Source organism: Gekko japonicus, unplaced genomic scaffold (genome assembly GCF_001447785.1).
Source record: "Gekko japonicus isolate JY-2015 unplaced genomic scaffold, Gekko_japonicus_V1.1 scaffold234, whole genome shotgun sequence".
Classification (NCBI taxonomy): domain Eukaryota; kingdom Metazoa; phylum Chordata; class Lepidosauria; order Squamata; family Gekkonidae; genus Gekko; species Gekko japonicus.
The window spans coordinates 586083-613877 of record NW_015161954.1 but is presented as its reverse complement, the minus strand read 5'-3'; the positions used below and the strand labels follow the sequence as shown (position 1 = coordinate 613877).

The following is a 27795-nucleotide window of genomic DNA, read 5'->3' as shown; positions in this document are numbered from 1 at the left end:
ATGCTGGGCTCCGCGCAGGCCAGATCCGCCCCGTTCCAGTCCTCCCCCGCCGCCCCGCCAGCTGTCACTCATCAGAAGCCCTGCTGCAGCCACGGCAAGAACCGGGAGAGCGAGGTAAGGCGCGGCGGGCGGCTGCTCCCGGGGATGAGCCTGCGGCCTTGTGAGGCGGCGGCTGTAGCCGCGGGGATCAGAAGAAGGGCGCGGAGGAGGAGGAGGAGGAGGAGGAGGCCCTTGGAAGGATGCCAGGCGGTAGGGGGCGGTCATGGGGGCCCCTCTAGCGTCCCCGTCGTCATGAAACGGCTGCGGCGGCAAGTGGGGGATGCCGGGCAGAGGCGAGGGTTATCGCCCCGGCGGGGAGACGCAGACTTGCCTCCCAGGAGGGGCGACCTTTGGCGCCCGGCCGTTTCTATTTCAAGGCCGCGCATGCTGCCTGAGCGGCTCGCCATCGGCCCTCGGAGCTGCCACCGTCCTTCGTCAGCCGGAGAGCACAAGGCGCTCCTTCGAACGTATCCCTGTCTGGCCGCTGCTTCCTGAAGCCCGCCATGCAGCTTTCCTTCCCGGGGGGATTCCCTTCCTCGCTGGCCAGTGGGCACCTATTTTTAGCAGCGCCATCTGTTCGCCTGCCCACCCCACAGGGAACGGGGAGGGCTTTTGCCGGTAGGTCCCGCGGCTTCCTTCCCCCCCGGCCTTCATCTCCACAGAGCTCTCTCGAGGTGACCTTTTCTAGGGGTGAAGGGCGCTTCTTCCTACCGTCGTTTGACCTCATGTGCTCCCCTCACTGCGGTGCCTTCAAGCTGAGTGCCTACTCCACTTAGGGATAGCAGGCAAGAGCAGCCGGCACAAGGTCGTGCAATCATGTAGGAACTGGAAGTAGGCCACAGAAAATGCATGGCTGGTGGCTGGCAAGGTCTAGACAGTGTGTTGCTTGCTTCACTACTGCAGTCACTGCTTATATGTTAGGCTGTAACACCGTTTCCCCCAGCTTTCCCCCCTTCAGCTCTCTTTGCCCTCCAGATGCCCTTGCTTGTCCTCTTATCTCTTGAAAAGAAACTAGTGGTTGAGATGCAAGACATTGGGAAACTTCCCCACCTACTTTCTGTGGCTTTGTGCATGTTTCGATTGATCTAGAGAATTCTCTGGCAGAGGGGCTTTAAAAATTGTCTGGAAACAGGGTACAGAATCTGGTTTTCCCCCCTATTATAAATCTAAAGACATAATCCAGGAAATTGTCCCCTTAATTCAAATGGGAGAGTTAAACACCTCCTTAAATTTCCCACTGAAATCACTGGGATTTAGAACTGCTTGATTTGCTTTGAATTATGCCCTTTTGGTTGTGGATAGTGCTGTCAAGTCACAGCTAATTTACAGCAACCGTTTAGGATTTTTGAGGCTAGAGATGAACAAAGGTGGTTTGCCATTGTTTACCTCTGCAACCCTGGACTTCCTTGCTGGTCTCACATCCAACCACTATCAGGGCTGACCATGCTTAGCTTCCAAGATCTGACAAGATTGGGCAAGCCAGGCCCTTTCAGCTAGTTTGTTTTAAATAGCAGTGGTTCTTCAGGATGCAAGAGACACCACTAAGCCAAAGCTTAAGCATGTGCTTGACTCTCATTGATTTCAGTTGGATGTAAAACTTTGGCTGGATCAGGCATCTAACATTCTCTGATCATAAATACATTTTGGACTTACTGGGTGTGATGTGCTTTGCATTACAACTGTGTGAACAAGAGAAATGTAGCTGGGACAGTTCAGATGGGGGGAGGGAATCTTCCAACTTTCCCCACACAGATGTCCAATTGATGAAGGGTTTCCAGGTTAATGTCAAACAAACCATAGTCTCTCATTGCATCCAAGCCGCAAAGGATGGCTTGCTGTCTCTCCTGCAAACCAAACCGTGGCTTCATTATATGCTAGGAGGATATAAAGCTATAATGAATAAATATTCTTGCAAATGACTGTGTTGGCTCTCAATACAAATGTTGATTTCTAGATGCTTCTCAGAACCAAAATTAACTTACACAACTAATCATATATGGTTTTCGAGACACAGCTATTGCTTTTGATGTGAAATGGCACTGACGCCTTTGCTGTTTCATTAGGTCTTGCACTGGTGGTGGTGATGTGCTTTTGGTAACAGTCCATGCGATCCTTTTAGCAGGACCTGGTCTATGTTAATGCAGATGGCCTTTAAAAATGCACCCAAGTAGATCTAGAATCATAGCATTGTAAGATATAGGCCATTTAAATGGAGCAACCCTTAAAAGGCAAGGTTTGCCTTTTTCCTAGCTACCCCCTTGGTAAACTGGGAATATTTAGAATAGGCCAGTGGTGGCGAACCTATGGCACGGGTGCCAGAGGTGGCACTCAGAGCCCTCTCTGTGGGCATGCGTGCCATTGCCCCAGCCAGGCCCAGACCATCATATGGATACAATTAGTCAGCATATATTAAGTCAACGTATGGAAAACATATCCCGGATGAGGACTTAGTAATTTCAGAACTGCAAAAATGGCTTTAGCAGAAGTCCTTCTTCATGCACATTATTCTGTGGGCATGTCTTGCACCATGTAAAGCATTGCTTTAGTCAGTATGACTGACCTGACTGTGTGTGCATTGACTCTGGAGCTTTAGTGGAGCAGAAAATCAGTTTTTAGTCTCCCGAATCCCATTTGTCTTCACATATCTTAACTAATATTTATGTACGAAGCAGACTCTGCTGTGTTCATGTGCACTCTGTCGGCTGAAGAGCTTAATCTGCATTGCTTTCTATACCTGTTCATTGTAAATGTAACTGAATAAGGAACTATTTCAGCTGTATACATTTCCTGTAAAGAGAGCTGATACTGAAAGTTGCAGTGTTCTGTACTTTCAGTGGCTGCTTTTCAACAGGCATGACCTCTCCTGTTGTGGAAGATTTGCATCTAATTCTTTTGGCGGTGGAAAGTGTCCTCATCTGACTTACGACAACCCCCTAGGATTTTCAAGCCAGAAAACATTTAGAGGAGGATCACCATTGCCTGCCTGTGTGTTGTGACCCTGGACATACTTCCTTTATGGTCTCCCATCCAAATACTAACCAGCATCAACCCTGCTTAGCAGCCAAGATCTGATGAGATGAGGCCAGCCTGAGCCATCTGGGTCAGGTCCATAATTCTTTTAGACAGTCATATATGGAGGCTGATGACCATATGGGAAAAAGGTTGTGATTAGGTTAGTTTGATTTGGCAGTTGGTAGACATAAACTAGGGGGCTGCGGTGGCTCAAGTGGTTAAGACGCTGAACTGCAGACTGGAAGGTTGGTAGTTCAGCAGTTTGAGACCCGAGTGCCGCATAATGGAGTGAGCTCCCGTCTCTGGCCCCAGCTCCTAGCAGTTCGAAAGCAAGAAATTGCAAGTAGATAAATAGGTACCGCTTCGGTGGGAAGGTAAAGCTGGCCACATGACCACGGAAACGTCTTTGGACAGCGCTGGCTCTTTGGCTTGGAAATGGAGATGAGCACTGCATTCCTAGAGTCAGATTCTACTGGCTTTTGAGCAAGGGAAACCTTTACCTTTACCGAGGCATAAACTAGCCTCTTGCTAGCTTTGTAGTAAAGAACATTCAATTCTCCTTCAGTGGGGGAAGTCATCCAGAAACTGGTTAGGTCACGCCTCTGCTCGCTCGATAGGCTATGCAAATTTCTTTTGTTGCATGGCTCCTATTGGAGTGGCCCTGGCTGACCTCTCCAAGCCCTGTGAGGAAAGGCTGAAAGACTTGGGAATGTTTAGTCTGGAGAAGAGGAGGCTGAGGGGGGACATGATTGCTCTCTATAAGTACTTGAAGGGCTGTCACTTAGAGGAGGGCAGGGAGCTGTTCCTGTTGGCAGCAGAGGACAGGACTCGCAATAATGGGTTTAAATTAAAGGTGGGAAGGTACTGGCTGGATATTAGGAAAAAAATTTATGGTACGAGTTGTGCAATAGTGGAATCAGCTGCCTAGGGAGAGGGTGAGCTCCTCCTCACTGGCAGTCTTTAAGCAGTGACTGGATAAACACTTGTCAAGGATGCTCTGGGCTTTTCCTGCATTGAGCAGGGTGTTGGGCTAGATGGCTTGTATGGCCCCTTCCAACTCTGTAATTCTATGATTCTATGAATTTTGTGAAGAAAGTCTGTGTGAAAAGTTGTGTGAATTCCCTAACTTCTCAAAATCCTAGCTGCTGTTTTTACCTGTTGTAAAATAAAATGGGTTATAGTGAGCAGGTTTGACAGGTGTTGCCAGCTACCTGGAGAAAAAGGTCCTACCCTTTAATGAGGATTTGTGTCTGTGTGTGTGTAGATAGGCAGGTGAAACTGGTCATGGCATGGAAGTAAGTAACATTCCCTAGTCAATAACATCCCATGAAGCCTTTGTTAAAGGGACAGGACACTTTTTCTTCAGACCCTATGTGGGGAAAATGGTCAGAATGGTGATTTTATGCTCTTTGGCTGGAACACTCTAATAGGCAGGATCCCAGAACCCACCATAAGTTTCCCATGTACTCCATTATGTTAGCTGTTTAAAAAAATTGCTGAAACATCAAACATTGTGTCAAAACCCATCTTGTAGTATTTACATTCCTTGGTTACTTGTAATTATAAATTGTGTTACAATGATCAGACTTATGAGTCCTGTGAATTTGTTGCTCTTAACTTCTAGATGTATATTATATAGGACATAGCTCCTTGATATGTAATAACCTTCAGTTGCCTAATGTTCCATGTCTTTATGTTAAAATGAGATACACCTTTATACTAACTATATCGAATTTGTAAAAACAGCTTTGTGTGTTTTCCTTTACAGCGAGGGGGATATACAAAGCCATATTTACAAGTCTAAATTTCTTTGTTCTTTAAAAGTTAAATGTTCTGGGTCCAAGATTCCAGCTTCAAGATATCATGCTTCTGTAGCTATGCAGGTTCATCTATTTTAAAGGAAGGTCCTTAAGCCTTTGCATCTTCAAAACCAATATATGTAGGGATGACTTCTTCTTATACAGAGACTTCTAATCTGTGACTGGATGAATAGGTCAGAATTCCTTCAGTTGAGACTACATTGTGTATTTTGTCACCTGCTTTGACAAGACTTAGATGGTCTACGATAGGCTTAGACATTGACTTACGTAACTGTGAAGCTACACATGTTCTGAAATTAATTTCAAGCATTTAAAATTATTAGTTTGAAGAAAAGCTAGACCCCCCCCCCCTTGTTAATGCATGGGACTCTTGTGTGAAACAGTCTTAGTTCGAATTATGCCTTTAGGCTTTGTCTGCATAGGGGTTTATATTTTTATTGTAATAGTTCCATCTTTACAAACAGTATTCTTTGTAACCTAGAAAAAATGTAGCAGTTGCTGAATGAGAGATCCTTGTAGGTTACAGTGTTCTTTTTAGTGTCAACATTTATGTTTCAGACTACAGTCACATTAAGTTTCACTTGTTACCCATGGTGAAACCTAGGTTTCCCTCCAAGAGTATAATCAAGGAAGAGACACAGCCAATTCTGGCTCCTCACCCATGACACGTATTTGTATGATCTGTCCACCTATTACATTTTACCTGGACACTTGATACACTTGAGTCTTCTTAAGTTCATACCAAAGATGATTAACTTGTGATTAAGTTTGTGTAACAAACTTATGTTTGTTTTTATTAGTGGCTTGGACTAAGGGTTTTTCTAGAGTATCAGCAGCAATAATGAGCTACCATACAGTCCATCCAATGAACTAAAAACTGCAGCAGTGATAATACGAAATGTCTGGGCCCAAATTTGCATGCTTTTTTTTTCATGAGCTGTGACATTGAAATCCTTACATGGATTTCAGAATTATGAGAATGTACAAGATTCAGTGAAGATTCATCAAAATTTACTGTTGCTGTGGCACAAGCTCTTAGCCCTGACTAGCATTTTGTCCTTCTGTTTCATTCATGGTCATCCTTCAACAAGGACTGTGTCACATGATAGCTTTATAATCTACAAGGTTTGGACGATGCATTAACATTCAGTTTCACTTGTGATCCAGACAGAGTTCTCATCCTGAGTTCACAGAGAGCACTTGCTTAGACGCTTTCACTTCTGCCCTATTAAGGGCCATTACACTATTAGTCTTGCAGGTTGTGAAGGGCAGTAGATTTTAAATTTAGTCTTTTGGGGCCAAAAAGTTGCTTGATCAGCTTATACAAATGGATTCACATGTTTTCTGGATAATCCATATTAACTAAAGAAAATCACATTTTGCACTGTGTTTTTAAAACTTCTTGATTTCAAGCATTTGGACTTGCATGCTTTTATGAGTAAAAAAGGTAAAGGTTCCCTTGCTCGAAAGCCAGTCGAATCCGACTCTAGGGTTGCGGTGCTCATCTCCATTTCAAAGCCGAAGAGCCAGCGCTGTCCCAAGACATTTCCGTGGTCATGTGGCCGGCATGACTAAACACCAAGGTACATGGAATGCTGTTCCCTTCCCACTGAAGTGGTACCTATTTATCTACTTGCAATTTCTTGCTTTCGAACTGCTAGGTTGGCAGGAGCTGGAACTAGAGACGGGAGCTCACTCCGTCATGCAGCACACTCAGGTCTCGAACTGCTGAACTACCGACCTTCTACAGCATGCAGTTCAGCGTCTTAACCACTTGAGCCACCACAGTTTTAGGAGAGTTGCCTTTTAACTAGATTCCTGTTGGACAATGGCTTGGCTTTTTCTGTAGTCATAGGCATTGCATACGATGAGTTTTAGACATCTGAGCCACAGTGGTTCGGAGGTTAAGATGCTGAGCTGCAGACTGCAAGGTCTGTAGTTTGGCAGTTTGAGACCCTAGTGCTGCATGACGGAGTGAGCTCCCATCTCTGGCCCCAGCTCCTGCCAACCTAGCAGTTCGAAAACAAGAAATCGCAAGTAGAAAAATAGGTACCACTTTGGTGGGAAGGTAACAGTGTTCCATGCGCCTCGGTGTTTAGTCATGCCGGCTACATGACCACGGAAATGGCTTCGAACAGTGCTAGCTCTTTGGCTTGGAAACAGAGATGAGCACCGCCCCCTAGAGTCGTATTCGACTGGCTTTTGAGCAAGGGAAACCTTTACCTTTGCCTTTAATTGTTCAGTACTGCTCATAGTCCAGACTTCTGCATTTAGATGGCATGTTGTGGTTGATCCATCATTCTTCTGCAGCTGAAACTTCCATGCCATGATCGTTTGCTTGCGAAATGTCAGTACTGATACTGAGGACATGGCTTGCTTCAGTACTGGATGATTTTAGACAGGTTTTGCAGTTGACTGGATACAACACAGAGTGACTGACTAGCCATAGCAACAGAGGGGCAGAGAAGCATTATTAACAGTGCGAAACATCTGAATGGGTGGCTGGCATATAATGCTGGCCTCGAAAACCTAGAGTCTGATTTATGTAATACTTCCTCCAGCTTGCACAAGGGGTCTTAAAGGTGCTTTAAAAGTCATAAAATTGGAAGAGTGGCAATTGTCTGGTCAGCATGCGTGAACTGGAGCTTCTGGTTTCAAAGCATGCAGTTTATGGAAGCTGATCTGTAGTGTTCTGAGCAGTCCTTCGTCCACTAGTATTCCAATATACTTCCAGGAAGCTTGCTCAAGTGAGTGCTTAACTGTTTTCTTTCACACTTAATATATAAAGTCACTTTTAGCCTTTCAGTTCAGTGGTTCGGAGGTTAAGATGAATCCAATCTCCTCCTCCTCCTCCTCCTCCTCCTCTTCTCCTCCTCCTCCTTCTTCGTATTATTCCTGCAGTTGCAGACTGTAGGATTCTTGGAAAGTCAAAGATAATCCTCCTAGATCAGGGGCGTCAAACATAAGGCCTGGTACCCAGAACTGTTATGCAGCCCACAAGCAACTGGTACAAGGGAGAGAGTACTGGGGGGAGTGGGCAGAGCCACTCCATTGTGGCTTCAGCATGGCAGAACAACCTTGTCTGCAGCAGTCAAGCATTGTGGGAGCATCTGCCCAGCGCTGCACTGCTGGCTCCAGTCCGCCTCTGTGGGTTTCCCGCCCATGGGGCCTTGCAGTGAGGACACACCAACTTGGAGCTTACCAGCTGCTGTCCTTCATACGGTTTCTATCTCCAGTACCTGGCATTACGTTTTGTGGCACACATGGCCTGGCTTGACAAAGTGACTTTTATGTCAGATCTGGCCCTCGTAACAAATGAGTTTGACACCTCTGTGGACTTAGATGAATGGGTTTTCCTGGCTCTTCAGGCAACCCCTTGCCCAATCTCTCCCTTCCCAAAGAACTGATTAGTTGAGAGCATCCATTTTAACCTAAGAGAAGGAAATGACGCTGATCAGCTTGAATACCATGAAAGAGATGGTCATTGAACAGTCAGTATCTTTGGAGATTTGTGTCTGTCATCTACTCTAGCCTCAGGAGCCTTAACTCTGGCAGTATCCTTATTATGCTTTCTCGTAGCATGGTATATGTGTCTGCTAGAAGTAAAATTTTGGTCCAAGCCATAAGAGGCTCTTTATTTAACTCAAAAGCTTGTGCACTGTTTTGTGTCACTTGGTTTGATCCTAATAAAAGGCATTATGTATATTGTGTTCTAATTTTTTGGTCTTATCTAACCATCACATCCAGCTTTGATATGCAGCTTCTTGTTCAAATTAGTGCTTCAGGCTGGAAACAGTTGTTACAGTCAATGTTCCCTCTTAGCTATGGAGTCTTGTGAGCAAAAATCCTACTTTGTGAGCTGCTGGCGTTATAGTTGTGAGTGAGCAATTTGGCTACTGCATCATTTAGCTTGCTCTGGAGCCATCCTTCCTGAGCTGAGACAAAAATGTGTGAGCCAGAGGCTAAAAAACTGTGAGCTAGCTCACACTAACTCAGCTTAGAGGTAACACTGGTTACAGTACCCATAATCCATCCACTGGACTGTTTTGTGTCACTTGGTTGATCCTAATAAAAGGCATTATGTATATCGTGTTCTAATTTTTTGGTCTTATCTAACCATCACATCCAGCTCTGATATGCAGCTTCTTGTTCAAATTAGGGCTTCAGACTGGAAACAGTTGTTACAGTACCCATACGATATCCATCCACTGGTATCTTCAGTGTAAGACTAAATTGTGTTCCAGTCTGCAGTCCAAATAATCAGAAATTTAAGCCTGATGCTCTCTCCAGAGATTTTCAGTGTTTCTCACCAGTGAGGTATTGCTATCTGGGATGCATTTGTTATGTGAATTAGATGCACTTACTTTTCATTCATGCTGTTCTTTATGGCAATTCATATCATGAATCAGAAGAATTCTGGAATCCTCAGCATCTGTTGTGCAGATAGAACTTTGGCACAAGAAGGCATTGCATAAAATGTCTCGCTAACAGGATGGAGTTGGTGGACCAACTAATGGATTTCATGGTCAATTACAGAAATTAGGGTGAAATGGTCAGTACTGATCAGTTATCTTGCATTATTTATAATAAATTAGATAAGCTGGTAAGGGCCTGTTTCATATTAATCTATCTAAGAAGGGGACTCTGGGGATCCGAATTGGTCTTTCTCTGCTAATGCATCCCACCTTTAGAACTCATGCCTGAGGCAAGCCCACCTGGAATCTATACTTTAGAGTTTTATGAAAAGGGCAAAAGTGCTCTGGCCCCCGCAACTACCTGGTTTTCTATTTCAAGAAGCTCTTTAACAAGACTCTTAACTGTGGTCATAGTCCCAATTGCTAGGGGTGGAACCATGAAAATCCTATTCCTACAGCATTATGGCTTTTCAAATGACTTTTATATACTGGTGGGTAGATCTAATCCCCAAACTGAATATTTTGGTGGGTTTTCTTTTTATGGGTTTACTTTTTTTGTTGGTGGCTTCCCTTTCTATATTAGGATAATAAGATTTAAATAAACAATATAGGAAGTTTTGGGATGTGTGAGTTGTACTGAGCGATGAGTACTAACTCAGTTGATGCATAAATACCGTATCTAGAGATGTAGAATTTCTGAAAAGTTTTGATGCTGGGGAGGAAAAAAATGTTTATTTTCTGTCTTTCTAGGGGGAAAAAACCAGACTTTTTTGGGGGGAGGCAGAACATATGCCGTACTAATTGTCTTATCAAACGTAATAAAATGAATCACTTATAACTTATACTAAATAGTACAGATATACATGGTTATGGATTTTAAATGTAGGGCAGCTCCATCATAAGACCCTGATGTTCATGCATTATCCTCACCCTGATGGAGATGGCTTCATTGCTGGGGTTGCCTTGAACATATGAACATATCTTCATTGACCATATCCTTTAAAATATGTTGTTTGTGTGTGTATGTATGTATATATATATATATATGCAACATATATACTACAGTATACACCAGGGATGTCAAACATAAGGCCCGGGGCCCAGAACCAGCCCGTCCAAGGCTCTTACCTGGCCCACAAGCAATTGGTATGCATGGAAATATAAGGTACTCCCCCCTTTTATGGTATCCCTTGGAAAAAAACTAGTCTTGCATATGATTAAAGGATTGGAGGTTTTTTGGGCTTCCCAGTAAATCAATTGCTTTCACTGCTAGGAATCAATTGCTTTCCCTTGTATTTTGAATTTAAAAATAACATTGTTAATTGGGTCTGCCTGTGTCCTTTATAAAGTTTATATCTCCGGTACCTGGCATTACATTTTATGGTACACATGGCCCGGCCCAACAAAGTGACATTTATGTCAGATCTTGCCCTTGTAACAAATGAGTTTGACACCTCTGGTATACACAGTACTTGTCATTATATAAGGTTGCATATTCTTGCATAAGAGAGCCACAGTTGTGCAGTAGTTAGAGTGTCAGACCAAGATCTGGGAGAGACCCCTTCTCTTCCATGGAAGTTTGCTGGGTGACTTTGGGCCACTCACTCACTCACTCACTCGCAGCCTAACCTACCTCACAGCATTGTTGTGAGGATAAAGAGGAGGAGGGGGAAATGTTATAATCTACTATGGAGAATCCCAAAAACTGGGGAAAAACTGTTCCTTCCCCCCCATTTTCTGCTTTTCTGGGTCTTCACATCTCTAACTGTGCCTGTATTTTGCGTGTACATGACAACTTGGTTCTTGTAGAAGAGCTGGTGATATTAGGATATTGCCATAAATCAAAGCCACAGAGCATTTTTGTTTTTCTCGATATTTTCTAATTGTTGCTTTTGGCCAAATGTTACAAATAATGCCTTTGGCCACAATTCAGCATGGCCAAGTATGCTTGAGGCCCTTGATTTCGGGTCATTTAAGCAAGGTGAACTCTCTGCTACTGATACAAAATTAAAATACTGTTGTATCCTGCTTTGAAGTGAATTGATGGTTGGATTTCTGATTTCTGATGTTAGACTTATTGGCAAAAGAAATAATTCTAATGTCTTTCTTTTGACAGAAAATGGCTGTTCCCCCTGCTTATGCTGACCTCGGAAAATCTGCCCGAGACATCTTTACCAAAGGATATGGTAATTATTGCCAAAGGGAAAGGTATATCTTGAACATGGGCCTTTGAGTTCTAGGATTTTACACAAATGTCACATTACTTCTGTGTTTGCAACATACTATCAATATCCATAGTTCAAACAGTGTCCTCAGAAATAGGCCTTTCTCTTGCCTCTGTTGGGCAACACACTGCTGGCAGCATCTTGCTGAATCTACATTCAGGATTATAGTTAACAAGAAGCGGCGACCCGCGATACTCATGCGGGGGGCAGCTCCACACAGAGGAGGAAGCTGCTGCAGGTGAGCCTTCTCCCCTGCCTGGCCTCGACGGTGAGGCCCGTGAGGCTCCGAGCCGCTGGGCCTGCCAAACCTCCCCCACCCCCCAGCAACAGCGGCGAGGCCTGAGCTCGGCCCGCCAAGCCTTCTCCCTCTCCCCTAGCAGCGGCGGTGAGGCCTGGCTGGCCTGCCAAGCTTTCCCCCCTCCAGCAGCAAGGGCTGAGCGGCTCACAGCCGCCAGCCAACCAAGCCTTCTCCCTCCCCCCACTCCCAGTGGCAGCAGCAGCGAGGCAGTTCTCAGAGCGTTCCCTGTGCATGCGCCAGGAACGCTCTTTTACTTTTGGGGGGATTTAAGTATTCCCCCTATAGTTTTTCATAGATTTCAGATTTTTCTGCACATCTGGGGATTGCCCCAAATGTGCAGGAAAATCTCCCTGCCCCCCAGGTGCCCCCAATGTGTGGATTTAGATATCTGCATGTGCGGGGGGGGGGCGCTTTGGCTATTTGGTATATAGATATTCTCAGTGGTAGTTGTCAGGTTCTGAAAACCAGAGCCCAAGTCAGCCTCTAGAAATATATCTAATGTCAGATTGCATGATGTAATGATGTAGTAGTTTTAGGAAGCAATTCATCAGTTTATTTATTACACCATTTTAAGACTTCCAGATTAATTTATCAATTTATTTTGAGCTGACAGCCTGAAAAATCAGCCCAGTAACTCACTGTTTATCCTGTGACAGAGAAGAAACGTAGGCTACAATCCAGCAAGGCTGTATCTTGTGTATTAGTGGATGTGCTGTGAATTTGGGATTTTCTTTTTGGATTGTGATTTCAGCACTGCATTCCCTGCTTCCATCATGAAAACACTCTTTGTTTGTCTTTCTGTGTTGGATTTATTTGGTATGGGATTCAGTTCTTGCTCATCCAAGGAAGATGGACTTGTTCCTGCTAATGGGATGGATCCTAACCCAATTCTACCATTCCACTAAGCAAAGTTTATTCATTCATTTATTAAAATATTTGCACCTTACGTTAGTTTTGGATCAAATTTTAAGTCTACCTCCAGTCTAAGGAGTCTTCCTCTACCGTAAGTAGCTCTTCCGTTGGAGGAAGAGCCACTTAAGTTGGAGGAAGGCTACTTAGAGGATAGTTGGATCTACCCCAGTGACTGCAGGCAATTCAGTTCACGGGAAGCTTTGTACATGACTTCCTTGTTTTAGCCTTGCAACTCTTGCATTGAAAATAGTAAAAGATTTCCATCACCACCCCTAATTTACTAAGGATACAATCCTAATTACATTTTCCTGTGAGGAAACTCCACTGAATAAACTGGGGCTCCTGCTTAGGATTGCTCCCTTAGTTCCCGAAGTTACTTCTGGTGCCTCTTCTCTGTAAACTTTCTGTGTCGCGTCATACCTACCTGCCAGAATTTCACTGCTGTCTGTTCTTAAGCTTAGACTGTGCAGCAGTGAAATTCTCAAACAAGCTAGCATGCTGTGTGAATAAAGGGAAATGATCTGGTTCCCTTTACAAATATAGTAAAAATGGATGTTGTTCTCTAAATACAGCCACTATTATTTCTTGAATATTTACAGAACCAGGTTTTATAAAAAAGAAATCAGCAGCAGTGTTCTGTTCCCCTCCCCCCTTTGATACTAACCATTTGGTCTTTGTTTTTAATTTCTTAGGATTTGGTTTAGTAAAGTTGGATTTGAAAACAAAATCTGAAAATGGATTGGTAGGTAGACAAGGAATGAGCATGGTTTTTCAGCAGTCGCGGGGAGGGCAGGGTATAAATTAAATAAATAAACAATAAATAAAATCATTGTCACTTCTAATAATGTTTTGTCTTACTGTTTTGAATTGGAGCTATAGCAGCTTGTATGATTTCCTGTTGTTATGCCATCTGACTTGCCAAAAGCTTCTACATTCCCCTCTGCTTTTAGTGCCCCCCCAACAGCATGCATGCTGGGGACTTTAGGCTCTGTGCAGTATCCTCTCAGCTACTCGGATGTGAAAACTGTATGGCTGACAACTTTCCTTATCAGATAGAAGGCTTATGAACTTTTCAAGATATTGTTTGCCCCACCAATGGAGTCCAAAAATATCATTGTTGCCATGACTGCTATAGCCACCAAGCCACCAAATCCTTTAGCACACATTATAATACAAGTACTGTCTACAGTAATTTAATGAAGACATTTGGATTTGCTATATAAAGTTTCCCTCCAGTGAAATCTTTATGTTGTTAGTGTTCTTCCTTTACTAAATTAGATAAAAGTTGAAATACCTGTGTGTAGGTATGTTATATATGTCATGCATGCTTCATTTCTAGGCGTTTCTAAATTTGCAGAACTGGCATGTGAACTTTTGTGGGTGTGCAAATAGGATTTCATATACATATGTGCAAAATCATATTATTTTCCTTTAGGAGTTTACAAGCTCAGGTTCAGCAAACACAGAAACAAGCAAAGTTACTGGAAGTTTGGAAACCAAGTATAGATGGACAGAATATGGCTTGACTTTCACAGAGAAATGGAATACTGACAACACACTAGGAACAGAGATAACTGTAGAAGATCAGGTGAGCAATGGATTAAAAGACTGTAATTTATCAGTTGTGAGCAATTTTCTTTAAAGCTGTAAATGCAACTGGTGAATTTCTTTTTCTGTTCAGCTTGCACGTGGACTGAAGCTGACCTTTGACTCCTCATTTTCTCCTAATACTGGGTAAGGAGTGAATCACTTTGTACAGCAGAATAATATCTCATTTTGATTAGTTTCCTAGAATGCTGCTTAATTCACTTATCCTTTGCAATCTGTGATATGGTTACTAGCTATTCTTTGCATGTGATCAAATGTCCCCTCTAAGGCCTTTGTTTGTAAAGTATGTCAAGTAAAGGCTTTACAGGTAATGCTATTTAGAATAGTCAACATTTGAGTGTTTTGTAGTTGCTGCTAATTTTGGCTTGAGCTGCATATACAGCTCTTAAAAGGCCAAAATAGAACACACATGAACACACACATGAAGCTGCCTTATGCTGAGTCAGACCGTGTGTGTGTGTGTGTGTGTGTGTGTGTGTGCAGTTTGCAGTGCATAAAGTGCTACTTGTCAGTGAATATGCCCTGGTAGCTGAGTTGGGCTGTTCTGAATTTCATTTTCTTCAAACTAGATTTCTTCTCTAAATTCTTTCGGGCTGTAGCCTGAAATTGGGATTGGTTGGATGTTCCTCTGATTGTTTTCAGCTTTTAACTTGGGCCAGGAGGACTAATCAGCTAGGAGATTATACATTTGTGCAGGATTTTCTTCCCATTTTTTATCATTCTTTTTAATTGCTATTGATGTCAGAATGTTACACAGATTATTTCCTAAAGAGAGCACATTGTATCACAAGTGAGCAAAATGTATATGTGTGTGTGGATGTCAGGCTCTCCCATCTTCACATTTGACTTTGAAGCAGCATTATAAATGCTGGTTTAATTACCAATTTCTACTTTGATGGAAACAAAAAAAAAAGGGAAACTATAATAATAATTATTATTATGTAAGCTGCTCTGGGTCTCCATTGAGGAGAAAGGCAGGATACAAATTAAGTAAATAAATAATTAAAATCTGAACATATAGGAATTTGATCTTCTAATGTAAGAATGTTGTAGTTGCATTTCAAAACAATTAAGCCACTGATACAGTACAGAGTACAAAGAATAGGGTGTAGGTTCATGGGGTTTTCCTCCTTTGTCTAGGGAGGACAGTGTTTGTGCCAGCTAAACTGCTTCCTCTAGGAGTGCTTTTTTGTGAGTACTTTTATTTCAGGTCTTTGGTGGCATAGCAGAAGGTGCAAGGGGAGTGGTGAACCTTACTGCCTGTAGTCTTGCCATTTCCTGGTATCTCCATGATGGCATCCCCTAGTCTGAGTTTACAGAGGACTCCAACCCTGTCTCACATGCATGAGCCCTGAGTCAGCTCAGGAGTGGGGTGAGTTCTAGCAAGACATAACCAAAAGGCCTGAGCATAACAGCTGGTCTCTAGATGTATTTGCACCTTATGAAGTGACTATAACAGATTGTGTGGAGCTTCCCCCCAATCCAGGGATCTACAGAGGACCCATGAATGGAGCCTTTCTGCACAACCCCCCCTCCGTCATTTTTTTCCTACTGAATCAGAAGTTTAATATTTACTTCAGAGAAATCTGTTAATACCAATATATGTTACAGTTTTGTATAGACAGGTATGTGTGAAGAGCTCACCCTCTCTCAGAGTTACTTCTGCAATCCTGCTTATGCTGTATTTAGCTAAAAACAAAATTGTTGACTAATTTTGATCTTCTACCCTTGGGGTACAATTACAAACACAGTGCTTAGGATTAGGAAGACAGAACCTGAAAAGAAAAAAAAATCCAAACACACTGGGAATTTATTTGCTTGCATATTACTGTAGGCTGACTATACTAAACTTATCTAGTGATATTGTTATAGTTTAGTCCAGTGGTTTCCAGCCTTTTTGAGTATGAGGACTCCCTCTTTAACAACAACAAAAATTGTGGATCCCCCACAGGATAGTAGTTCTATTAGTATCCATTGATTGAGAAAATATATAACAAAAAGATCAAAATGACAATGCTTCGTGTGCATATGGGTTTGCAATAATTCTGCCCCCCCCCCCGGGTCTTTGGCCCCCAAGCCAGGAACCACTATTTTAGTCCAACTGAACTACAGAATGTTTCCAGTGTCATGATGGGTTGGGAAGGGATCCTCATTCAGTATTCAAAAGCAGTTGCCATCGTTTGATCATTCTGTTTAGAAGATTTAACATTTCCTTCTTTGGCTGGTATATATGTCACAAAGGAACTACAGTACTTCCAACACCATGCTTATCTACTGGTGCTTATGCAGGGGCAGGGGAGAATCATTTAGTGAGGAGAGGGTATAACCCTAACCCTTCCTCTGAGTCTCCCATTCAGATTCTCTTCCCTCAGGCTTTTAAAACATCTTTTCCCCTAGCTGTACTTTAAAATTGAAAAATCACCCTGGCTGGGGGGAGGAGTGGCAGTGGGGGCACAGGAGAGATTTCCCTCCCACCAGTTTTCTCCTGAAGGTCCTAAGCCCTGACAGATGTTTAGTTCTTCCCAGAAATATCTGAAGCGCACGCACACACACACACAGACTTTTTAAAAAGCTCTGTTCTGTAGCCAGAACAGTTTACTTGGGTCAGATAAACATGTCTTCTTGTTTAATCACAGGGAAATGGGAGGTAAGCTGACAACCCTTCAATTACTTATGAGGTTAAGTGACATCTTTCACTTACATGGAGTAGTGAGAGTGTTGCTTGAGAAGGACTGATAGGGCACATTATGTATTACTGATAGCACTTGTAGGTGATGACTTTTGAATTTGGATTACTGATGACTGCTCTTAAAGTTTGACTCTTTTTCAGACTTGAAGTTGCAACACCAGCTAGTGATAGACAGATGTTTTTCTGCTTTTGAGCGTAGCTTACTGTAATATTCACCCTTCTGGGTTGAATGTTGCATTTAAGTGCCAGCTATAATACTACCAGTTTATGGTCTTTACTTTGTTCTGTCTGACTTCACAATCACCAGTGGTCTCAAGATCCTGATCTTTAAAAATTATTTTTACATAAGCCTGAAAGAATGAATAACATAAACAATGTGGCTAATTAGTTACAGATGAAAAGTTTGGAACTTTGACAGCTTGGAACTCTTGCTGGTGGAGTGGAAATTGACCATGCAATGGTTTTACTACTGCACATAATAGTAGAGGCCTGCATCCAAAGAACTGCTGAGTGTTTCCAGTCAATAAGCAACATTTGGTATCTCACCATAGTTTTGCCTTCAGATTATCAGGTTGCAATGCACACAGGGATGGTAGAAGTGAGAGTTGGCATAATTCTCACTCCTGTTCACTGCTTGAAGGGATAGGAGGCCTCTCAGTGTCCAGACATGGCAACTCTAGGCTTCCGTGACTGTCTCTTCTGACTCTTCATTCTAATCCGCCCTCAGGTGTAACCAGATGTGGCACTTCCAACATGAACTCATAACTGTAGTAGCTATCCAGTTTTTGACCACTTCCATCCTGAGTAAGACAGGTGCCATCGATTGTGCTATGTGGGCAGCCAGGGAGAAGCAAGAGCCATTATTTCTGGGTGAGGCAGTTTTGATGGTAGAGAAAATCAGCAGCTTGAGGTGTGTGGACTTGTTGTAGGGAGGCAGGTGACACTGTGGGGGTGTTCATGAGTGGGTAGCTGCTCTGCCTCCATTCACAGGGTAGCCCTGCCATCACTGTTTCTGCTTCAGCCACCATGGAGACCCACCATTCTCCTCCCTCCTTAGTACTCAGTGCCATCTGCATATCTTTAGCCCACTGGTTCTTGCACTTCCCAAGCATCATATCTTTGCATCACTCTGGAGGGAATAATATAATTAACTGGATCGATACTGTGGTGTTTGGCTCTTCTGTAAAGTGTAGTCACTGTGGAGGTGGGTAAATGGTCCGCCCTGAGGCCAGAGACATGCAGGAGGCAGGATGTCTTCAAAACCTTCTTTAATATGCAGAACAGCAAGGCAGAGGACAACTTAGACTTAACCATGGCTGAAGTCCAAACTACCAACAACCCAATTCTAACTAGCATATTCCAGAAGACATGCCCATTCATGTGAAGAAGAGGGAGTTCCACTCAGGACCTAAGCCTGTCTCTTAAAGAGGCAGGTTCCATATACTACAGCCATTAGACTTGGGAGTTATGTATAATTTATTTTATTTATTATTTTAATTTATAGCCCGCCATCCCCACAAACGGGCTCAGGGCGGCTCACAAATGGGGCACATGCCAATACATAAAACAGGTTAAAACAGCTTTAAAACAATCATTATAATATTACAAAACTATAAAGTGCTCTAGATGTTTCAGATCAGTGTATAAGTGTATACATGGAAAGTGCAATGTTTGTTTAGGCCCTTATTCTAATGTATCTTACTCAGCTGCTTACTTTCCCCCTTTCTTCAGCCATTTTTAATCCGGGCTGTCAAGTTTTGTACTTTTTAAAGCACCCTAGTCAGTTTTCCAGTTGTTGACATCCTGCAAACAGCTCCTCTTCCCTTAGGGCCTCATTGAGACTTTAAGGGTGCGTTCAGACGGGGGCTTTACAACGGTATAGGTGCCGGTTCCAACCGGTGTACTTACCGGCATTCACACGGTGAACATCTGCCTCCCGTCCCTAACCGTTGTAAAGGCCTTTAAACCATTGTACTCTGCCACTAGGTCCCCAAGTGGTGGTATCCTGAGTACAACGGTTACAATCGCTGTACCCCTCCGTCTGATCGCTCTCCACCGGTGTCTAGCCACTTTTGTTTGGAAGCCTGAGGCTTCCGATTTCCCCCCGCCATATTTTAAACTGAGCGATGTGCGCTTGGGCGAAGCTTCGCCCTGAACATTTGTTAAAAAAAAAAAAAAAGCTCTTAGTGTAGCGTTTTGGAGGAGTCCGGGACTTCAGGGAGGCCAGTTTGGTCTTTAAACTTTAAAGGTAAGTCCTTACCTTTAAAGTTTAAATGTAATATGGGGTGTTTTGAGCATGCGCAAAGATTGCCATTCTGTGAATGGCTGCCTATGCGCATGCTCAAACTGAGTAAAAAAAAAAAAGCCGACGCCCGCACCGTGTGAGCGGGCATACAGCGATGGGATCCACAAAATGGAGGTAAGTGTGATCACGTTTCAGCCAGCATAAACTGCACCGGTTCCAACCGGTACAGTTTATGCCGGCTGAAACGCCGCGTCTGAACGTACCCTAAGACTAGCAAAACTGATTGCTATAGCTTCTCTCAGAATCTGGATTGTGAACCTTTTGGTGCTCACACCTTTGTTACCTTTTATCACAGCAGCTCAGCCAGCTCAACTACAATGCAGCATAGGTGCAGCCAATATTGAATGGGTGTCATATGGAAATGATTTCCAATAGTGCTTTATTGGCAGCTATACCATATAGACTGTCCCCTAATCTGTGAGTGGGATCCAGTGGAAGAGTTCACAGCAGGAGTTAAGAACTTCCCTTTCCCCAAGTGGCCTGTTGTTCTGTCCTGAAACTCCTTCTAAGGATTGGCAAAGCACATAACAAACATGTGGTAAAGGATGGGTGGGGGCACAGTGTTGAAGGAGAATCAAGCACCGTCACTGTTTCCCCTCTCCCATTTGTGGCTTGCACCTGCAGAAGAGAGAACAGTTTATTTTACTTGATTCACTCTTGAAGTTGCCTAATGAAGGGAGAAGTGAGAAAAGATCTGCTGTGCCAACACCTTTTGTGAACTTTTCTGCTGGATCCAACCTCACAGTTAGACCTGAGAACCAAGATTCAAAGACAGTATAAATGAGGTTCTGAGATTTTGTCTCTGGGTGAAAAGAGACAAAATGTTGGAAATGCAAGAGTCTGCTGATCTTTTTAAAAAGTGAAATTTAGCCACTGAAGGCTACAGAAAGACAGGGGGAGGTGCTAACACCTCTTCCCACAGACACTTTTTCTGATTAAAAAATGCCACTCCCACCCGCTTTCCCACATGAAAGAAAAATGCAGTGGTGTCCTCATCTCTGATGTTCCTCATTTCTTAACAGCCGCTGTATTTATTCCGAGTATATGTTCCATGTGGCAACAGCACATGCCACAGCAGGCACTCTACCCATGACCAAAAGCAAAATTTGGAATATAGGGCGTGAAGGGTTTTAAAATGTCAGAACTGCCATAGAAAGTAGTTTCCTGAGTTAATGAAATAGAGAATGATGTCATAGGAATCAGTGTGTAGTTTTCTTAGGCACAGGAAGCTGTCTGAGGAGGAAAAGGCATGGCTGAGAGAGGCAGAGAGAGAAGCAGCTATGTAGAAATTCTGTTTGTGAGTCAAAAATGGGGTACTGGAAACAAGCTGCAGAGGAAACACACTCTGGCTGTGGGATCGTAGAGTTGCAATGTTTGGGGTGCCATGGACATTGCTATTGGGTATTGACTGCTGTACATGTTGGCATTTGGTAAGTGACAGAACTTCATCTGTTTACCATTAGTTGTGCTAGTAAAAAAGTCTAACTTTTACAATTGCAGTTTAAAAACAAACAAATACCACAGAAGAACTGAATGATAAGCCAATTCAACAGATTCAGTTTTCCCCAATCATGAGTACTATACAGTTTAAAAACAAACAAATACCACAGAAGCACAGTGCCCTTAAGAGCTGAATGATAAGCCAATTCAACAGATTCTGTTTTCCCCAATCATGAGTACTATGCCTTGATGGAAACTGCACCAGTTGAATTTTTTAAGTTGACCTGCAACTAGTAAAGGCACAAGCCTCTGGCAGGAAAAAAGTGAAACAGGATGGGGAAAGAGGAAATTTCTGATTAATGTAAAGGCTTGTTCTTTTTTTAGAAAGAAGAATGCTAAAGTTAAGTCTGGATACAAGCGGGAACATATCAACATGGGATGCGACATGGATTTTGATATTGCAGGTCCATCAATACGTGGTGCCTTTGTTGTTGGCTATGAAGGTTGGCTGGCTGGCTACCAAATGACTTTTGAAACCACTAAATCCAGAATAACTCAGAGCAACTTTGCTGTAGGCTATAAGACTGATGAATTTCAGCTTCACACCAATGTGTAAGTATTTGTGCTAGAAAATACAAATATTACAAATAGAAAAGGCTATTAAGTACTGTAAAGGCAGGGGAATGATTGAAATCATGAGCTGGCTGGCTTAAATTTCAGTATGTGGTTTGCCTTTTGTCTTTGCCCAATGTAACAAAAGCTGTATACTGGACAACAGATGGGCCATGTATATCATTGCCAGCTCCAGGTTGAGAAATTCCTGGAGATTTTGTGGTGAAGTGTGAGGAGTAAGGTTTGGAGAGGATTACACTCAGCATGGTGTAATGCCACAGAGTCCACCCTCCAAGGCAGCCATTTTCTCAAAGGTTACAGATCTCTGTTCTCTGGAATTCAGTTGTGATTCTGGATCTTCAGGTCCCACTTGGAGGTTGGCAACCCTAGGTATATGTGATATGCATCATGAAGAACGTAGCCTTGGTCCATCTCCAGTAGTCAGGTGTGACCCCCTTTTACTGGCTTCATGTTGCTTAATTTGCACTGTTTCATAGGGAGTAGAGATCTGACCACTGTATTTCATGCCATGGTAACCTTATATACTCTGCTTGGGGCTGCCTTTGAAAAGTGTTTAGGAAATACATTGTAGTTGTTAGACTCTTGATGGGTACAAGTTAAAGTGATCATATTAACCTGTTCTGATCCATACTGATAGCCAGTTTGTGTCACTATGCAGTGTTGATTTTGATTTTTCAACATTAACAATCACAGTCCCATATCATCGTAGCTAAGACCTTATTGAAGGAGGAATAAAACTGGTTACATTATTTTTGATGGTCTTGTGCAGTGGCTTATTGTTTCACTGGGTTGATCAGTATTTGTTGTTGTTCAGTCGCACAGTCGAGTCCGACTCTTCGCGACCCCATGGACCAGATCACGCCAGGCCTTCCTGTCTTCCGCCGTCCTCTGAAGTTTGCTCAATTTCATGTTCGTTGCATCTATGACACTGTCTAACCATCTCATCCTTTGCCATCCCCGTCTTCTTTGACCTTCAATCTTTCCCAGCATAGTTTGTTTGTCAGTATAGTTTGATTATTGTTGTGTGATTTTGCATGGCATTAGCCAAAATCTGTTGGGCTATGAATAAAATTAAAAAGGAATAGATACAAAAAGCAGATTAAAGGTCAAAACTCTGTACGATTGTTAATTTTCATTTGCATCTTTTCCCCCTTTCATTAAGAAACACTACAGTTGTTTGCTTATTTTTTAAATACTAACATTAAAGGCATTCTAGAATCCTGAATAGTCTTATTTTTCCATCTTATCTCTCCTTTTCCACTAGTTTATTTTCACTGGTATGTTGCTGTTCTTGTTGTTAGGGAGATTATAGGCTCAATGGGTTTTAAGAGCTTGAGAGTTCTGTGTTGTCTCCTACCCTTCTGCAGAGGCCTGTTTTAAGTTACGCTTCCTCACAACAGAGTGCTTTTTAAGAGCTGCTGAATCACAAAAGCAAAGAGAGAGATCCTCTAGTGGTAATGCATGTGCCAGTTGGATTCAGGACCTACGTAGACGGGCCTTTGTCTGTCTGTCTGAAGTTATGCTATGTACAAAACTTGGTGAAACTGGGAGCCTGCAGCAGTCCTGGAGAGAAGGAGCACATGATAGAAACACAAGATAATGAAATGGCAGGCCATTGCTGTAGGAAACGTGGTGGTGTAGCATTATTGGCCACTGGTTGCTTTTTAATCGTTTTTTAAAAGACTGAGCAGTCACCGCCAGTGACTTCATATGAACTCTCCAGTAGATACCAGCCAAAATACATCATCCAGAAGCATCTTCAGGAAGATTCTTATAAAACTTCACTGTTTGTTATCCTTGCAGGAATGATGGTACAGAATTTGGTGGTTCTATTTATCAGAAGGTCAATGACAAATTGGAAACTGCTGTTAATCTTGCTTGGACAGCTGGAAACAGCAACACTCGCTTTGGAATAGCAGCCAAATATCAAATTGACCCAGATGCATCTTTCTCTGTGAGTAATATATGGACATGTTTTATTAAGAGTAATCCTGTAACTGAAAATGACTTCCTGAACATTGCTCAGTATGTACTCTGCTTGCATTCCAAATACTTAAGAATATTTAAAAATACTGATGGGACGTGAACTTGTAGCAATGTATATTCAGATAGTAACTAATCAGACAATGGACATAAAAAAGGCAAATTTTGTTTAATATAACCTCAGATAAAATTAACATTGTTAATATTAAGGTTAATATTAATAACTTGTCTTTATTCTTATGGCTATCCGTCTGGTAGAGAGATCAGAAAGGGAGGATAGGCGAAATGTTATTGTTCAGGATGAGCTGGGGCTATTGCTAGTCTGGCCAAGCCTAGACAGATCAGGTAAGGAGTTAGTACAGTCCAAAAAAAAAAATCAAAAATCCCTTGGTGTCTCAGATGTTTTCTCTGACACAGCTGAACATGTACACCCTGTGAAATGCAGCTCCAAGTTGCCTGCAGAAAATCCAAAGTGTTGGTGCAGGGGTGGAGAGATCTTGGCCTGGACTAGCCCCAGGGTTGCCAGACAATCCCCCCCGGCCACCGGTGGGAGGGGGGGTTGGTTTGCCAGATCCAGGTTGAGAAACCCCTAAAGATTTGAAGGTGGAGCCTGGGGAGGGCAGGGACCTCAGTGGTGTACAATGCCATAGAGTCCATTCTCCAAGGCATCATTTTTCACAAGGGTAACTGATGTTTGTAATTCTGGAGGATCCCAGGCCCCACCTGGAGGCTGGGATCCCTAACTAGTCCCCTGCATGGGCCAGGCTGGCAGTACTGGCCATGGTCCAAGCCCAGCTTACATAGGTAAGTGGAGACAGGAATAATGACTAAATCCCCTTTTCATTATTATTTTTTATCTTAAAGCTAATTTGATTTTTATCTATTCATTTTTTGAACGAAAAACTAACAAGCAACAAAAAACATGTGCTGGAACCTTTGACCTTTCTCACCATCCATTATGCAAAATGGCCTTATTGGTTTCACTCCCTTACGCAGATAATCGCACCTGTAATATTTGTGATGGGATTCCCAGCAAGCCTCTCTCTGCCTTTTCCCCCCTCCCCACTGGCAATTTTTTCTATAAAGATGTGGAATGTGAGTTTTCTTTTCATAGCATCTGAAGAAGTGAGCTCTGACTCATGAAAAAAGCTCATTCTGGAATAAATGTTTGTCTTTAAGGTGCTACTGGAATTTTGTTATTATTTTGCTACAAAAATTGCTCTCTGGAGCAACCTAACACCTTATGCTTACTTCCACTTGTAATATTCGGACTACAAGTACAATTACCATTGATCTAGTTATCCTGGACTAAACTTACAGGGTATTGCTTAGCAGAACGAGGGGAGAAGTAAGATCTTGGCGAGGGTTCCATTCCCAAACCCATGAAGTCTGTGTATTAGATGCCTTTATTGTTTTGAAAGCTTTCTATTCAGATAAAGGTGTTTAAGTGTCACTGACACTGCAAGTGTGACTTGAACAAAGCCTCACTGAACTCTGTGGATTTTGTTTCCAAGTAAATGTGCATAGGATCATTCTATACTCTGTTTCCTCCCCAACCAAATTAACAGGCGGTTCTTTTTGGGCTAAGCAATAAGAACTTTGAAGCAATAATTCTGAAACCCATTAATTGTTTTGCAGGCTAAAGTGAATAATTCCAGCCTGATTGGTTTAGGATATACTCAGACTTTGAAGCCAGGTAAGTGCAGATATCAAGTGAATGAAACAAAACTGTCTTCTTAAAAAATCCGAATGTTGTCTCCTAGGAATAAATAAGTTGCTTGTGTGTCATTTTGCATGGGAAGCTGATTATTTTCAAGCCTAGTGACCAGCTCTTTCAGGATCTACTATCACCTGAATCTATCTTCAGGTAATATATGTTAACAAAGACTCAGCTGAGAGCCAGCGTGTTATAGTGGTCAGTGTCAGACTAGGACAAGGGTTGAAATTCCAATTCAGCAATGAAGTAACTGAGCAACTTTGGACAAGTCACTTATCTCTTGGCCTAACCTACTTTACAGGGTTGTTATGATGATAAAATGGAAGAGGGGCGAATCATGTATGCTACCGTGAGATCCTTTGAGAGTATGCAGATAAAGCATAATGCCACATTACTTAGCATATGGTGGTGTCACTTGACACCACTGTTGGTACATGGAGGTTTCCCTCATATTTAGCAGTCCTAAGTGCACAAGTTCCTGACAGATGGAAATCCTTTGTGTGCCTCCACCTTCTCAAGGCGAAAAGGGATAGGGCCTTTTCTGCAGTGGCACCTCTTCTCTGTAACTCCTTCCCCTCAGAAATTCACCTAGTGCCTACAGTTTTAAGCACTCCCAGGCATTTGAGACAATTACAGTGCAATCCAAAGAGCCAGTGTAGTGTAGTGGTTAAGAGTGGTGGACTCTAATCTGGAGAACCAGGTTTGATCCCTCACTCTTCCACATGAAGCCTGTTGGATGACCTTGGGCCAGTCACAATCCCCTCAGAACTCTCTCAGCCTCACCAGGTGTCTGTTGTGGGGAGGAAAAGGAAATGAGACTCCTTAAGGTAGAGAAGAGTGGGATATAAAAAACTACGCTTCTTCTTCCTAAACTGGTTTACTCAGAATCTCAGGTCCATTCATTGGGGCTTACTCTCAGGAAAGTGTTTTTATGATTTCACTGTTAAGTGTTTAACTGGTGTTTTTTCCACTAACTGCTGCTTTTAGTGTTCTAGCATTTTAATATTTTAGCTTGTTGATTGTAGTTTACTATTCTACTATTTGATTAATGGTTAGAGTTATATTAACACATATTTTTGTAAGACAGATTTTATTTGTGAACTGCCTGGGAAGTTTACTTCAGTGGCAGTTTATCATTTACTTAAATGTTTCTAAAGTTAAAGAATGGTAAATTAACACTTTGTTGATAGTATTCTTTTGCTAATCTTGATGAATTTGTGGGAACCTCTGCATGTATTAGGGAAAAAAGGAATGTCCTATTGAAGGGTGTGTGTGAGCAAAGTGACTTGACCTAGTCCCAGGCTTCTATCCCCCCTATAAATAATAACTGCAAACAAACTAAATCAATCCAAAATCTCAAAGTGCTTTATGTCCAGATTGCATAAATTATTTTTGCATTCCTATGAATACTTACCCTTTTTCTCCTACTGTTATCTGTACAGGTATCAAATTGACATTGTCCGCTTTGTTGGATGGGAAGAACGTTAATGCAGGTGGCCACAAACTAGGTCTAGGACTGGAATTTGAAGCATAAAAGAAGGGATCGTACTGTTGCTAATTCTGAGATGCTTTACAGAATAGCTACCTTCTAAATTTAGTGTACTTTTTCAATGTTTTATGTCTGGGATAAAATTATTGCCATGTGTCAGTCATGTTGAACCTGGTTAAAGATGGCAAAGTTTCAAAATGTGTTTCCAGGGAAGGATGTTTCCTGTGGTTCCAGACCTCTTGGGGAATGTTTATTGGATGTAACTGTTACATGAAGGTCTGCTTCTGTCTTTAATCTTTTTTTGAGGATAACAGCTGGTGTAAAGAAAGACAGTCTTGAAGTTCATGCTTTGAAAATGTCAATACACAACAGTGTCCAGGAAATGCACATTCCTAACAGTGATCAGGCTTTTGTTCTGTGATGGAGCGTGCAAACTGGTTTGAAAAGGGACTGCTTAGGCTGATGCATCATACACTATTTTAAGTCTTACTTAGTTCTCCCTCTTACACCTACAGCTCTTTTTACACCAACGGCTTGTCCTTGGAGTGCTTTAGAGTGTTCACTTTGTATAACTTTGGCGTGTAGAAAGTTTGATGTGATTCAGCCAATAAAATTCACATCCTGTGTTGTGGTTCCTTTCCCTTGTAATACTTATGGAAAAGCTTGAACAGAGCCATGAGCAAGGAAAAGTCTTTGTAATTGTAATCACCTAGTGGCATTGCATTAACAAAATGGACTTCCGTTTATCTTCTTTTTTTTAGCAGTAATGGGTACATTTTCAGTCTTCCATTTTTTGTGTATGTGGAACTAGACTCCCCTTCTCACATGCTGTACTGGACACCACTTAAAACTGGAAAACCCAACTTGAATAAAACATTGAAACTTCATTTCTAATTGTCTCTGTGTTGTTGTTAAATAGTTTTGCTTACCTGAGTGAGTTCTTACAAAACACTGTTAGGATATTTTTCTTGGCTATGTATAGGTTTGGTATTTCTATTTACATCTGTTTAAAACTGAATAAGATCAGTGAAAATATGGATAAACTTTACAGTTGTGGGGATAGGAGGTATCTAGACACCATCCATCAGGAATCTCCTGCCATCCCTAGCTTGAGACCTTCTTAGGACTTCAGGGCCTCAGTTCTGAAGAGGCAGGCAGATTCTTGTCATGGCGTTGGTCTTGGCCTGTATTCTGCAATGTTCTCCATAGC

The 27795-nt window shown here is 42.4% G+C and overlaps 1 protein-coding gene across 1 annotated transcript; it reads left to right on the top strand.

The window, feature by feature from the left end:
* On the top strand, window positions 1–26936 carry VDAC1 (voltage dependent anion channel 1). The gene is made up of 9 exons (XM_015429469.1): window positions 1–114; window positions 11403–11472; window positions 13414–13463; window positions 14157–14309; window positions 14403–14455; window positions 21148–21375; window positions 23200–23350; window positions 25018–25075; window positions 26539–26936. The coding sequence occupies exons 1-9, from the start codon at window positions 1–3 to the stop codon at window positions 26628–26630; spliced, it is 969 nt and encodes a 322-aa protein (XP_015284955.1). The 3' UTR covers window positions 26631–26936.
* The last annotated feature ends 859 nt before the right edge of the window (window positions 26937–27795 follow it).

Coding starts and splice junctions, on each gene's coding strand:
- VDAC1 (XM_015429469.1), top strand. CDS start 1: ATGCTGGGCTCCGCGCAGGCCAGATCCGCCCCGTTCCAGTCCTCCCCC. Junction 11,473..13,413: donor CATCTTTACCAAAGGATATG/GTAATTATTGCC, acceptor TTAATTTCTTAG/GATTTGGTTTAGTAAAGTTG. Junction 21,376..23,199: donor TTTCAGCTTCACACCAATGT/GTAAGTATTTGT, acceptor TTATCCTTGCAG/GAATGATGGTACAGAATTTG.